This window comes from Mixophyes fleayi, chromosome 2, assembly GCF_038048845.1.
Source record: "Mixophyes fleayi isolate aMixFle1 chromosome 2, aMixFle1.hap1, whole genome shotgun sequence".
In the NCBI taxonomy this organism is placed as follows: domain Eukaryota; kingdom Metazoa; phylum Chordata; class Amphibia; order Anura; family Limnodynastidae; genus Mixophyes; species Mixophyes fleayi.
The window spans coordinates 207,172,878-207,188,726 of NC_134403.1; the positions used below are offsets into that span (position 1 = coordinate 207,172,878).

At 36.1% G+C, this 15,849-nt stretch overlaps 1 protein-coding gene across 1 annotated transcript in view; it reads right to left on the reverse strand.

Moving 5' to 3' along the window:
- Window positions 1-430: 430 nt before the first annotated feature.
- FHL3 (four and a half LIM domains 3) overlaps window positions 431-15,849 on the reverse strand; it is a 49,322-nt gene continuing 33,903 nt past the window's right edge. The window contains exons 2-6 of the mRNA XM_075195413.1: window positions 13,638-13,806; window positions 10,687-10,861; window positions 5,235-5,404; window positions 4,069-4,255; window positions 431-3,172 (exon numbers count right to left, since the gene is read on the reverse strand). Coding sequence (XP_075051514.1) covers window positions 3,021-3,172; window positions 4,069-4,255; window positions 5,235-5,404; window positions 10,687-10,861; window positions 13,638-13,793 — 840 coding nt within the window. The 5' untranslated portion in view covers window positions 13,794-13,806 and the 3' untranslated portion in view covers window positions 431-3,020. The remainder of the gene's footprint in view (window positions 3,173-4,068; window positions 4,256-5,234; window positions 5,405-10,686; window positions 10,862-13,637; window positions 13,807-15,849) is intronic.

Below are 15,849 nucleotides of genomic sequence, written 5' to 3' on the forward strand. Positions count from 1 at the left end.
GATAAGGATTAAATGTAAACTAAGCATAGTTAAGTAATATACTAGGCACAACTAGAAAATGAATGAGCATTTTAAGAAGTTTTCCATTTTTGATTATACTTTACCAAATGTAAGTATTCAACAGTATATCTTATACTATGTTACTGAACCATGTTAATTATACCTCAACTGTCAACCACCATAGTATTGGAAACTAGAATCATTTAATATTTTTCAAAATCCTTTTGTATTCAATATTTTGTTGAGTGCCTTACTAGAATGTAATGTATGATTTTATATAGTTATTTTATAAATCCAGTGTTCTAAATAAACACTTATTTTGTGAATACCCAGATGTGCTTTCCTTAAGGTATGCAATGCTAATATCACTGTGGGTAACAAGGGACAATAAAAATCACATTTGCTGAGCTCAGGAAAAGATCACTGCGTATTAATTTTGCCACACTCTGCTAAAATAATTTTATTATACATGGTTTAAACAACATTAACATGATTTGATGAAAACATTATACAAGGGAAACAAAAAAACCCACAAAAACTTTGCTAATTGGTTTTCTCAAAACTCTGATATGCCCGCATCAAAGTCTATTACAAAAATACAATATGCTATAAAAAAAATAATAAACATGCATAGTATTAAGTATAGGGTCATTAATGCCCTTACTGCAAAGAGCCCATTAAAGCATTGCTCTGCAATACTGCATGTTTTACACTTGTATTGATAAAATGAATCACTGCACAGGAAGTATGCAGATATAGCGCTCCAAAACAATGAGTGTAGTTACCGAAAAAGTAATCTGCAGTGGTTACAGTTTTAATAATATTCTTCCAAACTGAGCATAGTGATCATGGATTATATGAAGGAAATATTTCAGGAACAGTAAACATGCTGCACTATATCTCTAGTAAAACAAAAAGATTTACTTCTGAAATGAAACAGTATAACATTATAACATTGTACATTCTAAACGTACTCTTCTCAAATATGACACACATAATTGCAATTTGGTTACTAGAAACATCCTTGAACTTCTTTTCATCATAGTAAATATATGTAGTATATGTTAGTACTTGATACAGAAAAATAACAAAAGTGCTGCTCTTTGAGAATTTGCCATGCCTTTCTAAAATGATTGTTTCTGGTACAGATGTGTGGGATTCTAAAATATTAAAACTAAGTGAAGGATATATATAAATATATATAGATATATAAATTATAAAAGAAGATATAGATCAATAAAGTAGAAATATTTATAATACCTGCAGGAACCCACTCAGGCTAAAAAGTACTTTACACTTAAGAAGCCTTTTCATTTATCGTTTTAAATGGAGAGCTTAACCATCATGATACAATGGTGCAGCAAGGAGCTATGGAGCCTAGATTAGGCACATACAGTGCCTCTGCTCCAGTACTAAATTGAAATTTTTGTGGCCGTATGCAAGTGGAGAGTGCGTAGTCCGTATACAGAGGTCTTGGAAGAGAAAGCATAGCCAGTGTGTAGAGGGCAGGTCATCAGACTTAACCATCTTAATCAGACTCTGAAGAGCCTACTCTGCTGGATGTCATATGCCTGGCAGAATAGGAGAATTGCAGTACTCCTAACCTATCAAATTTGGGAGACAGGTTGAGAATCAGCCCACATTCTGCACAATACTTACACAGAAACTGAAAGGAGGCAGACTCTTTAGCACAGTCCCAAGATAGCCATACAGTCTGCAATATTTTACTATGCTATTTTTTTCAACACACTAGCAAAGTGCCATAGACACTATGTAAACATCGAGTTATCACAATATCCTAAACGTGATAGGTTTCATCACTGTAACTAATTCCAATACGGAGCAAATAACAAATGCACAGTAATGGTATTTAATGAGTTTTATCACTAAAGGGAAGATACTTAAGGATAGTTTAAATAAAAATCAATTCAGCTAAACTGGTGCTTAATCTAAATGATTTACTAAGTAAGCAGTGTAATAACTTTATTGATAGCCAGTGGCTTGCAACCAAGAACTTGTTTTTCATCAGTAAAGTGCACCCACTACTTAAACACAACAGAGAATGCATAATTGATGGCACTCTATAAATAAATAAATTCATTCATTCATTTCATTCACTATTGGCTTAATATTCGTGAGAATGCAGACTATCAACTCACAAGAACAAAGTTACAAAATTAAGGCACTTTGCACCTCAGTGCTGTCAGAATTGATCGGCTACATTATCATGAACAACGGCTATGCTGCACTTTACTATCAGTGATAGCCTGTCTGGTAAGAGGAAATCTAATAAATGTAACATGCCATTTGTACAGTATTGATCACAGTCGATACATAATTTTAATGTGCTTAAGGGAATACTAAAACAAAGTGGCTCCAAATTTTACAAGACTCTTCATAATGCATACAAAACTGTAGATAATATTTTTGACACATCTAAAATAGACTATGCAATTTAAGATATAAAAAATATTTTAAAGTGCATCTGTCATCTATACACAGTGGAGGCAGCCATTTTTTGGCTGTACAAATATTCTTGAGAATACAGCATATTGATTCACCTAGACTTAGTGGCATCACTAATTCATGGTGTATAACCATGAAAGTATCTTTGTGAGTGTTATAAAATGCTTGTTGTATTTATCTAGTTTTCTATTCATTTACTTTAGCCTCCATTAACATAATAGGCTGCAAAATGTTTATGTAATATTTATGAATATTTAAATTACAAAGCACATGTTTAGTGACTACTGAGCAATAACAGCATCATATATTGCAAGATACAGACCGATTTTTCCATGACCTCCAGCCATTAATAAAATAGGTGTTAGACATATATAGCTGGAGTGTCAAAAGCCATCAAAAAGTTAATTAAATCTCTGTGCAAAGTCTAAAAGCCTGGTATAGAAAGACTTTTCTGCTGGGAAAATCTAGACCGCATTGCTCCATGTGGTTATGCAGATTCCTGACAAATGAAGAGATAGACCCTGGCGCAGATAAATGGTGCCAACTCTGAGAGTTTATAGGTCACTGTTACAATCACGGCACAGAAGGTCCTTATTGTCTGGAATAAATCCCTTCCCTATCAGGGAACATGAGCAGCGGGAGCAGTTGAAGCAGCTTTGATGCCAGTGTCGGTCTTCAAAGGAGAAATACTTACCTCCTCCAAAACCTAAAAGGAAACACAACAGTGAATGGGTTATAATGTAGATTAGTATACCATACCATATAGTGTCACTATTCCCTGAGCTTTTGAAGAGAGTGGAATTGATTAGTGGAGTATAGAAGCAGAGGATTATACTATTTTAAAAAGAAGTCTTGAGCCAGACACATAAGTAAAATAAAGAAAAAGCTAGTGCATTATTGCAAAGTGTCTGGGAACATCATTTTCATTTCTTAGACTATCAAAGTAAATCTTATTTAATACCGTTTTTTTCTTGTTTTTTTTTTAAAGGGGGGGGGGGAGATAGGACTTTATTTTGTTAGCATATTTCAATAAATATTTTTCTTTTATTTAAAATAATTGGTATTCTGTAAGATGTACTCTAGGGGCACAGTAAGAGCCTCTCCACACTAGGAAGGAGGGGGGTGCTATAGATTATGTCACTATATTTAGCAAAAGAGATAATCTGGTACCTGCACCCATGATTCTATATTAGAAAGTTGTGCGTGCTGGTCTAACTGCCATAAACCAAATAAAACTGCACGCAACAGATACATTTATCATAGGGATGTGAGTGACAGCCAGCTGGAAAAGTGGGTGCAAACCACCAAAGAAAAAGGGAACATCTACCTTCAGCAGTTGCTAACTAGGACATAGATCAACATTTGCTATTTGGCACTTGGATAAACAGTTGGCAATAGAATGTGGAAACTTTCTGAATACTCTCCGTATTATTTTTTGCTGCCAACTAAGAGACAAATTATTAAAGGAAAAAAAATTCTTGCGCAATAGTTCCTGTGTTTATTTATTGTCACAAAGCCATCAGTGTGTAATAGAAGAGAACTAACATGTTGTTACAGCAGGAGAAGATTGTGACGGTAATAAGGTTCCAGAGAGTTAAATACCTGTGATAGGTTTAGTACACTCAGAGCATTTCTTGGCATAAAGATTTCCAAAGCACTTGATGCAATACGGCTTTTCATCCTGAGAAGTAAACTGTTGCCCAGCAAGCTGGATCTTACACCCAGTGCAGACAAAACATTCCTTGTGCCATGGCTCATCCCGGTAAGTCACCCCTCCTTTGGTCAGCGACTGGAAAGTACAAAGAAAACTATGAGTTACAGGGGTCTGAAATGTACATAGTATTCGACAAGTTCCAAGCACATTATAATAAACCATTTTATGGTCTTAACAATGACCTTGATTGAACAGAATATAAATATTATACTTAAAAACAAAGATTTGCTTGAAAGTTATTCTATAAAAAGATTGCTAGTTATGTGTGATTAAGACTGATACACCTTTATCAAATCACTGCAAGAAAATTCTACACATTGAGCCAAAATATCTATAGAGAACATAGGGGGACATTAACAGATCACAATTTAAGTATGTTTTGCCCCTATACATAGTCACAGTACATGACCCAGATGCTCTAAAGTCCAATAGTTAAGGGCGTTTTGGGGCACCTTACTTAAGTTAGAGATGTTATATGGTAACAATGGGTTACCTTATAAAATCTAAGGTTACTTTAATAAGTAACTATGCTCTATGCAGTTCAGCTACCCTAAGTAACACCTCTTATTTGAGCATTGCTTCAGGTATTAAGTAAGGCACTAATGTTATGTTGCAAGCTCTTTACATGCACAGAACTGGTTGTTATATAGTGTTCTGGCTTTACTAAAATAATCAGTGATGTTGCAAATGAAAAACTCATGAGAAGAACTTTCCACTCGATTCTCCCCAAACGATATGTGATAGTGTTCAAAGAAAAGCACTGTGATGTCCTGGTGCAGCAGTGAGCTTATTAGCTCACTGTTATGACCACTGACATCAGGGTGCCTTACAATTGCCATTCTGGGGCACACAAAAAAGGTGGAAATTCCCCTCTGAGCACTATGTCGTCGATTCCCCTCTGCTGTGTAAAGCTCTGTGATTTGTAGCACAAAAGAAAGTGACAAATATTCAAACTGATGGCATAAGCAAAAGATGAACAGATAGGAAGTATGCCTGTTCCTTAAGATATACATAAACATAAATAAATCAAACTGCATTGGTTGACTTCTCCTACCTTTTTGCAATGTGTACAGCGTGGAGCTAACTTGCTCTCATAGCACGGGATGCAATAATGGGCCTGGTTATCAGGGATAAATGAACGGGATCCAATGGGTTGCTTGCAGCTATTACAAATGAAGCAATGTTCATGCCAGGTCTGTCCGTTGTATTCCAATTTGCGGGAGCCTACAGGAAAGAACATACATCACTTTCAGGATCAATAGAACTTGCACCAAATATCTGAGTAACCTTGCAATGGCTTATTTACTGCAACAGTATATGCAACTTAATATCAACAGAAACAATAAAAAATAAAAAAAAATAAACATTCAACATAAGGGTAAACGGGAATGCCACCATTTTATGTTTTGATTCATCTCCAATTATGTGGAAAGAAAGACATAGTAAAGTAATTTTAAAATAATTTACCTACACAAGCTCTATGACAACCAGACAAACGGCCCCAAAACAACAAAAGGGAACAAAAGATGCAGTCTTAGTTTAGCTAACTTTTTTTATTATTATTTAAATGTTATTAACAGCCACTAATGCAAGTGCATGATTCATCCAGTGTTTATAACTCTCTTTGCATTACATTTTACTTTGTTGAAGTAAATACTTTACTATGGAAAGCAGCTAACCAATAATATCATATTATCAATTAGAAATGTGTTTCAAAAAAAGAAGGAGGATTCCATGTATATGTTGGTAGGCAGTCAAGCACTATAGGGAAGCACTATACATTAAGCTAGACATGTCAATTTAGATTTGGGAATAAATCTGGTTTGAAATGCAGGTTTGAAAAAGTGGAGATGTTGCCTATAGCAACCAATCAGATTCTAGCTGTCATTTTGTAGAATGTACTAAATAAATGATAACTAGAATCTGATTGGTTGCTATAGGCAACATCTCCACTTTTTCCAAACTGAAGCTTGATAAATTTACCCCTTGGAGTGAAGTTAGTCTGACATTTAAATGTAATTTGGAGTACTGAGTATTTTACCCAGAATAAATTATTGTGAACAGGGATTTCCTAGTAGCTGCAGGTAATTTTGGGAGGAAATTAACAGTTAACATATGTTTGCAAACACACAATGATCTATATATTTGTGATATTTCACAAAAGTTGTGTATCTACTTTATTAATGATCTTTTGAGGTAATTTGTATTATATATAGTGGCAGCACAGTGATTAGCATTGCTGCCTCACAGGACTGAGGTCATGAGTTTGATTCCAACCATGGCCCTATCTGTATGGAGTTTGTATATTCTCCTTGTTTGTGGGGGTTTCCTACGAGTGCTTCTGCTTCTTAGTACACTCCCAAAAACATACTGGTGGGTTAACTGACTTCTGACGAAAAGAACCCTATTGTGCATGTCTGTGTCTGCGTGGAATATAAGGGAATAATCAATTAGCGGACACTCTGCGTTACCACAACATCGTGGATTCATTGCGGAACCCTATGGGTTTGCGAAGGGTAATCTGCGATGTTGTGGTACCATATTAACATAATGCATAGCCGCAATGTTGATCGCTAATTGAATATGCTCCATAGATTGTAACCTCCAGTGGGGCAGAGACTAGTGTGAATGATTAAATACTGTTTGTAAAAGTTCAGCGTAATATGTAAATGCTATATAATTATCTGTTAATAAATACAGTATACAAAATACAAATTAATTAACACAATGACTTTATACTGATCTTCTTTCACTTATCTTCTGTACATAAACTATATGATTGTGGACTCTTTGCAGCAAAATATTTTGGTAGTATAATGCAGCAACTTTTACATAGCGTATTCTGTGTTATGATCACTAGTAGTAATACTCATCCTGCACTTATGGAATCTGAGAGGCAAAGATTTGGTTTATTGTTCTATATTTCTCAACTCAGCTTTGATTTTTCTTCTCCTGTGAACTCTCTAGTCAGGGGGAAGCAATCATATGTTTTCTAGGAAAATCCCACATGGGATTAGGATATTTTAAATATTTATAGCTTGAAGAAGCCTTTAATCCAATTACAATAGTCCCCAGAAGACCTAGACAATTCAATTCAGCCCAAGAGCCAAGACAGAAACAGAACTGCGCTATATTTAAACCAAAAATAAAGAAAATAGAGTATCAATCGCTCAGATTTGAGATTTAACTATGTGACTAAACATTGTATATAGCACTTTCATGTTAGAATATGTTATACAGACACACAGATCATTGTGCACATTACAACGTGCTGCATTGCTTGAGTTATACATTAACCTGCTTAATAAAATGGTACATTACATATATCATGTTAGTGTCCATTTTAGTAATTATTTGAAGTTATTAAAAAAAACGCAAAAAATAGAAAAACAAAGCACAAAAAGGCAACATAGTAGCAGACAAGCACACACCTAGGTAGTGGCAGATATAAGGTTGACATCATTTGAATGCACTTTCCAAAGACAATTTGCTGCTGGGACAAAAGATCTATAGCTATCAAATACTGCAATGAGTACATAAGGGTATATGACACCCCCTAGCTGACATGACCACTTTATCATGAAATTATAAATGCTGTATTTTAAACAAAATACTTTTAACCCTCCAATAGAATTTCCAGGAAGAGATTTCTACACATGACAGCTCCTGCAGTCACACTGCCAGGAGTAGGAGAAACTTAGGGGTAAAGCACCAAATTCTGGAAAAACACTTGTGCTTTTAAGAGTTAAACTAAGTGCATATGTGGCCTCCAATAATACGTTTTGCTGCACTTGGCAGTAAAATGTGGCCATATTTAGAGATGTAAGCACTTTTACGCCTGGAGAGGCAGAGGCAGACTGGGGGTGTTCAAGTGACGTACAATAAGGGCGTGCACATGTAAGTGTAGCATGCTAGTTGGAGATGCAATCTAGAAAGACTAGGGGGTAAATGTATCAAGCTGAGAGTTTTCCGGCGGGTTTGAAAAACCAATCAGATTCTAGCTATCATTTATTTAGTACATTCTACAAAATGAAAGCTAGAATCTGATTGGTTGCTATAGGCAACATCTCCACTTTTCAAAACCGCCGGAAAACTCTCAGCTTGATACATTTACCCCTAGGGCTCATCTCCAGATATGTCTCTTAGGAGGTGCATCTACTGCGGGTCCTGAAACCAAGGTGTAAAGATACGTGTTTATGCCGGTGAGAAGTTACTCATTTTTTGGATGTGTGTGAAGACATTAGTTTGTTTATTTTTTGCTAAACATTACAGGTACATCACTCATCATCATCAGCTTGCCGTATATTTACATCTATACACTCTGTATTGAGATTTTTACGGTCGTAGGTTTACACTGTCATTCAGGCCGGAAAATTGCATCTTATGCTAAATTAGGTCCTTCATATTGAAAGCTGTATGTCCCAAGGACTCCAGATCCCATAGATTGTAAGCTTGCGAGCAGGGCCTTCTCACCTCTTTGTTTGTTTTACCCAGTTTGTTTCTTAGTTTACCATGTTTGTCCCCAATTGTAAAGCGCTACGGAATATGTTGGCGCTATATAAATAAGTGATGATAATGATGATGATAATAGATTGTATACCTATAATAGTAATACGAAGATATTAGCAGATAAATAAACTGTCACTGATACATCTCCATAGATGAAGGGTAAGTTACCAAGTTTGTTAGTAGGCAATCCAAGAACGACAAAGTTTCAGGGATACAAAAACAAGCTTTCATTGGAATTTACTCTTAAATGTCATGTTTTTATAGAATCTTTCATTAAACTTTAATTGAAACAATCAAACAGGAATAAATTCCAGGGCATACCGTAAGAGATTATATGCAGTGTCCTGACACTCTGTCAAACACTTGCTAGCAGTTTGGCTGGCACACTATTACTGTAACAAAAGCCAAGGATATCTGAACACTGATTTATTTACTTTTTTGTGAATTTCCCTTGGCCCATGAAAAGGATTGTGCTTAAGACAGATGTCATGTAGTTTTCTTCTCAACAGTAATGTAATGACGTAGTAAAAGCCATTAAATACAAAAGGCAGCCCTGTAGACTGTTTTAAAATACAAACCATATTATTTAATAAACTTCCTATAGTGTAAACATAATTGCCAACCACTGTGCCGTTCAATAGCCAACCAATGTGCCAATAACAGTCTTTGTGCAAAATATAACCTATTACTTCTTTTGTGCGCAAATCAATCCTATTACTTAAAAAGAGCTTACCATTAACACAACTACCAGACAAGGCATAAAAATGACAAAGTTTGTACCCTATTGCAACTTTCACTTGAAGAGAATGCCTCTAAGTGTTACCACTCAACTTCCCTTCTTTAATATTTTCCCATCTATGCTATATCTGTTTGCAACACACTAAACATACTAACTACGCTAGTTGTACAGCAAAAAAAATGTTCTAAAGCATAAATGGTCACGAACACATAAAACAGCCACAATGATTTTAGGAACAGCACTTATCAGCTTTTGCAATGCATGTCCAATGTCCTTCACAAATGCTCACGTGAGTCAAAATAACACATTTAGTTACATGTAGTGATTCAATATTCATCCACCTTCTAAGCATGACGTAGCAAAAGTGCAGTAATACAACAAGCTAAAAAGGTAGATCACAAATGGCTCCATATAATCAGTGGTCAAAGTGGAGGTGTATATGGTGGTATGCTGTACCGCACTTCTACAACTGTCTTCATTGTAAATCTATCAAATGCCATTCACATACAGTACATTCCCATAAAATTTTTCATACCACCACTTCTCAGGGCCATCTTAACAAAATTATGGGCCCCGGGCAAAGCAGTGCACCGGCCTCTATATATATATATATATGGGCCCCTTTAACTTACCTTTCAATTGCCGATCCCCTTCTCTTCTTATTTCTTCAGTCCTCCGTGCTGGCTGCGCTCCTCCGTGCTGTGCTTGCAGTGAATATCGGACGTGGCATCACACCCAACATTCACTGCGAGCACAGCACGGAAGAGGGGACCAGGGAGGTAGCCGGATCGCCACCTGACCTGAATGGCCAGGTGACTGCACAAGGTAATTATTTTTTATTTATTTGTTTTCTACAGGATTTTTTTTTCCATTGCTGTGGGACCCCTTTCCCCTTGGGCCCCCGGACACCTGCTCATCGTGCCCAGTCGGAAAGACGGCCCTGCCACTTCTAAATTTCCACTTCGACCACTGCATATAATATAATTCAAACCAGCTATTACTGGGATTTGGGAGCCTTTTTATACATCAACAAGTAATAATGCTCTAAAGTGCACTTTAATGCTTGCTGAACTATACTTTCTTCTACATATAACCATGCAATTCTGTTGTAAATATAAAATATCATACTGAAAATGATGATGGCTTTAATTACAAAATCACTATCTTGATCCAGTAGAAATTATAAATAAAATATTGAGATACTATCAAAGGGACAACAGTGTTCTGGAAAGTTATATGTCTTCTTATTATGGAGTACCTGGCATGACTGTTTTTTCACAACTGATGCACTTGGAGGAGAATTCACTGCAGTAGCAATCATTACACAATAGTTCTGCATCTTGACATGTAAAGGGCTCATCAGCTAGTGAGCGTTCACAACGGAAGCAGCGGAAGCAATTCTCATGGTAATGACGATCCTCATAATATAGCTCCTATAAGAGGCAAACAGTATGTATGATTTTATGACAGTTCAAGAGACTATAAATCTACATATACTGGAGCAATCTGGTTTCCAGTAACTAGAGCCTGGAACATTTTAATTGCATTTAAAGAAATAAATGAAAGCACATTTGAATGCATATATTCTGATACACATACATAATATGGTTCCATACACAAATCTATGTTTAAAACAGAAAATACTGAAGTATTTAAAATTTATTAGAAAAAAAATTACACTTTGTTAACTAAAGCTCAGGCCATTAATATATAGTTCTAAATCTAGACACAAAAACATACAACTTGGCAGAAAAGAATAAAAAAAATAGTCCATAGTATACTCAGAGTAAAAAACACACATATGATTTTATACTAAATTTGAATTGAATAAACGGTTCACCTTCACCGCTTTGTTCAATATGAAATAAAATATTTTCTTCTTTCTTGATCAGACGTAGTCCAAATTTACAAAAAGAACCTGAAAAAAGTCCCCTGAAAAAAATGATGCACCCACACACAATGTATAATGAACACTTCTAGGGCTTACAGGCTCTTAGCAGCTGAACATCCACAAATTTACTATTTTCATGGCCACCCATAGACCATCATGGCAAAAGCAATGGGCAACAGAACCAATCTGGACACAAAAATAGACAAGATCCAGCATGACTGTGGCCTGTTAGTATGGTAGGAAGATGGCTGTAGGCCAATAGACATCTTCAGACTGCATTCTCCAACATGCTTAATAATAATTTGAGCCACGTCAATCAGATTTTATTATGGTGAAACCTGTTGCAATAACATCTTATTATTGACTGCATGTGTGGCAAATAAAGGTATTTTGAGTCAATATGTAACTACTGATTTTTACTTCATTCCTATAAATTGTATTTTGATTCCCACTGACAGCTCCAGAATAGCTATAATCTAATGTAAATAACTGGATGATCTTATTCTAACTGTTTTATTAAAGCTCTGATGTGAGAGTTTGCTTAAGGAAACAAGAATGAAATAGTGGGTATTAAGATAGCTAGTTATGTTTGCCTATCACATGTAAAGGTATTTTCAATGTGTCAACACATCAATATAGACATTTTTCTTTAAAAGGACATTCATGTATAGCAAAGCAATAGTTATATGTGTGTTAATTACTAAAAGTTATGCTCCGTCGTTACTTTGGTGTTAGTGTCCCTTTAATGCAGAAGTTGAATGTGCTACCTTTACTGTTGATTGTGATCAATTGGGGCCAGTTAGTTGGTTATTACATTTGTTTATTTATTGATATTTATTATGCATAGTCTGCTAATATCTTTGGCAGCCATGCAGCACATCTAGCCATAAACAGTTTAAAACTAATGTACATACTGTAAGTGCTGCATATTTAATAGTGGGAAATTTAAAACAAAATGAAGATCTCAGTCTCTTGGTTAAGATTATCCACCAATTATAACTCATTAGTGAGAAATATATAATATTAATAAAAGATTAATATATGTTAACTCCCTGAGGCAATAAACTTGTTCTTCCACATCTACCTTACCTTACAGACCAGTGTGTGAACTGAGGCATTGTGTTAGACTTTATGAAGACACTCAAGGCATTTACAAAGGGCAAAGCTGTGTGCCTAGTTACCATCAGGGGCATATGTTTGCAGAGGAATATGCCTCCTTTTGTGGAGGAACAGAAGTATACATAGTGCAGAATTGTGGGATTTTTCAGATGCATTTGTGAACTCTGCAAAAGGATGTTACAGTCATGTTGTAGAAGTTCCCAGTCTGGTGTTGACTATAACAGGAATACCACACGCTATAGTTAAAACCAGCCCCAGGATCTTTTCCCCATCGCAGAGGCTAACAGCCCTGCCATGAAAAGCACTTGGGGGTAAATGTATTAAGCTCCGGGTTCTTCAACACCAGCGAGTTCGGCGTCTTCGGCGTTTAAATTTAAAACGGCGCTGCCTTGTAAAGGGAAGCCTTTACAAGGCAGCACCGTTTTAAATTTAAACGCCGAAGACGCCGAACTCGCGGGTGTTGAAGAACCCGAAGCTTAATACATTTACCCCTTGGGCTCTTCTAGAGTCCCCTAAGCTGTGGGAGCGGGATAGCAAACAAGATTGGAGTGTCATTTTGCCACCCAAGTATTATGCACAGGAGTATTTAAAAGCACTCCCCTCCTCCCCAAAGAGGCACCAGTCCTGTGATGACCACCCCGAAACTTGTTTTTACCATAGCTGATTGTCTCCCTGTTATAGTTGAAATCAGCCTAGCTGTGTAGTGCTGGCTGATGAATTAGGGAGAGTGCATGCTGACCATTTATTCATTTTTTATTACACAGTGTGGCATCTGTGGTCTGAGTGGAGGTAACAGTCAATCACTGTCAATTCTCCCATATTCAGCCACATGCTTTTTTGCATGTTTCTACTCAAACCACATATGCTGCTGGTATATTAATAGTTTAAGTCAGTATGCAAACATAGTAATTTGATGCACAAAGCACAATATGCATTTTCAGTTATTTTACACGCGTAGTACAGTCCTGTGAAGGTGCCATCTAGTGCCAGCAATATGTATTACAGGGCACTTCAATATCACGCTTTGGAAAACACAAGGTGATGTGCTCCTTTAAAGTGTCAATGTCCATTGCTTGAATGGAGTTGTGCCATATTACATGTTAGCTTATCTGTACTATAATATGACAAAAAAAACTACTCATACTGCTTAGGGGACAGTTTGGATGGAGAAGGTAACTGATTTCTTGAGAAACACTCACCCTTGAATCATGGCTAATCAGCTCTTTACATTCATTACATGTGTTGGCAAACAGGCTGTCGTAGCATGGTATGCAGTAAGGGCCTTCTTCCATCTGGATATACTTCCTTCCATATAGGGACTCCTTGCAGCTATCACAGTCAAATGGCTCACTCATTTTTATATAGATTCTAGAAAGGAGAATGACAAAATAAACAAGTTTAAAATAACCATCCATAAGCTTTGATAAAGAAGTCATCATTATTCTTCATACAATATCATGTTTTGAAATAGTAAAGTCCAAAACCTGCTGCTATCTTTTTTGTAAAACACATGAAGATAGCACTTCCTACATTCCTGGGGTTTCACAACTGTAATAAGACAAAAAGGAACAAAACAGATGTACCGCATTCCTTTAGAGCCATTTCATTTAATAGGAGGTGCTTTTGAAAGGGAAAAAAGCTTTTATTAGCATTAAGGAAACTAGTTAAAGAGAAAACGGTCTAGTTAGATAAAGCATTTAAAATGTGTGGATGAACTTTATATAGATGGGAAAAATACACAACATTGGATAAGATTATAATGAACAACTAAACATCTTTGTTTGTTTGATATCAACATGACATTTTTTAGGAGGGGTGGTGGTTTCTGGTCTGTGGTTATGTTGTAGAATACTATCTACACTTCCTAGATATTTTATTCCACTCTTAACTGCAACAGTTTGCATGAATTACAGACCCACTTTATGTAACTATGCTGAAATTGGCTGCAGTTGTATTTGTGTCAATAACTAAGCTGTACCAAACATGATATGGCGGTTACTAAGTTGACTGGTTTAATACTTTAGTAGTAAAGTAGAACCTGCAGTCAAGGGGGTATATTTACTAAACTGCATATTTGAAAAAGTAGAGATGTTGCCTATAGCAACCAAACAGATTCTAGCTGTCATTTTGTAGAATGTACTAAATAAATGATAACTATATTCTGATTGGTTGCTATAAGCAACATCTCCACTTTTTCAGACAAGCAGTTTAGTAAATATAGCCCAAGGACTTCTAAGTGTGCAGATGTGAAGGGAAAACAAAGAAAAGAAAGATACAAATCAAAGCATTAAAGCAAAGTACATTAACCCAATCTCGATACTTCCCCAACATGTTTAATAAAAGACTCTAGGTAAAATGAGCTGTGTGACTGATAGGGGTAATGGACTTTAAAAAGGGTGATCAAGCAGAACATAGGTAAACAGTGCGAGACATTAATTGCTCAAGTGCTTCATATACTTGTGCAAATCTACATAATCTCAGAATGGCATCTTTGATCAAACATGCTAATTTACTAATTTATTTACCAGATAGGTACACTGGTGTGACTGTGGTTGTACTCAAGAGCAACAGAATTCAGCTTTGTACTGTAAAGTCTTCAAATGATTTTAAGGGTTGAGGGCAGCATGCAATTTTTAAGGCCAGAGAGCAACCAATTAGTGCAAATGCTTACACTATGAAACTCTAAATCTCTGGTAAGAATATCGTAGAGTTTCCATTTATACTGCAGTCAGGAAATGTTTCCTTGTTAAGGGAGGATACACTAACAGTAATATTGTTCAAATACTTCCTGCTTGTGAACACAATCTCCCCACCTTACTCAAAGAACCTTTGTTCCTCCACTTGAACTAGGCAGCATTCAGCAACAGATTGGATTCATTGGTACTTTATCTGTGTTGGTTGTTATTTATTTAAAAGGCTAGGAAACTAATCCAGAGAAATATATCAGCCCTGCATACGGTTGTGCAAACAAAACATAGCCTTATTAAAGCACATAACCAGGCACAATGCTGGGAGACTTCCAATCTCACCCTTTCCCATTTAAGTCAACAAACTCCCTTCTATATCAAAGCTGAAAGAATATGATTAACTAGATTGGACTGTTTTTTTTAGACTTCAGCTAAGAAAAGCAGAGAGCCAATACTAGTTCTATAGGCTAGACACTTTATTGCTTAATAAGTCATAACACGAATGCAGAGTCACAGCAACAAACCAAGAAACCAACAGTTACGAGTCAGGACCTGCTAGATCTGTGTTACAGTTATAACAAGATGAAACTCACTTACACTGTTAGGTCTTAAATTTGGGTATTACAATGTACAGTAATAGGGAATATCCATAGAAAACTGTCTCTGCACACAACTAAATGTCCTTGCCATGGAACTCCACTCAGTTAATTAGATACAAATTACA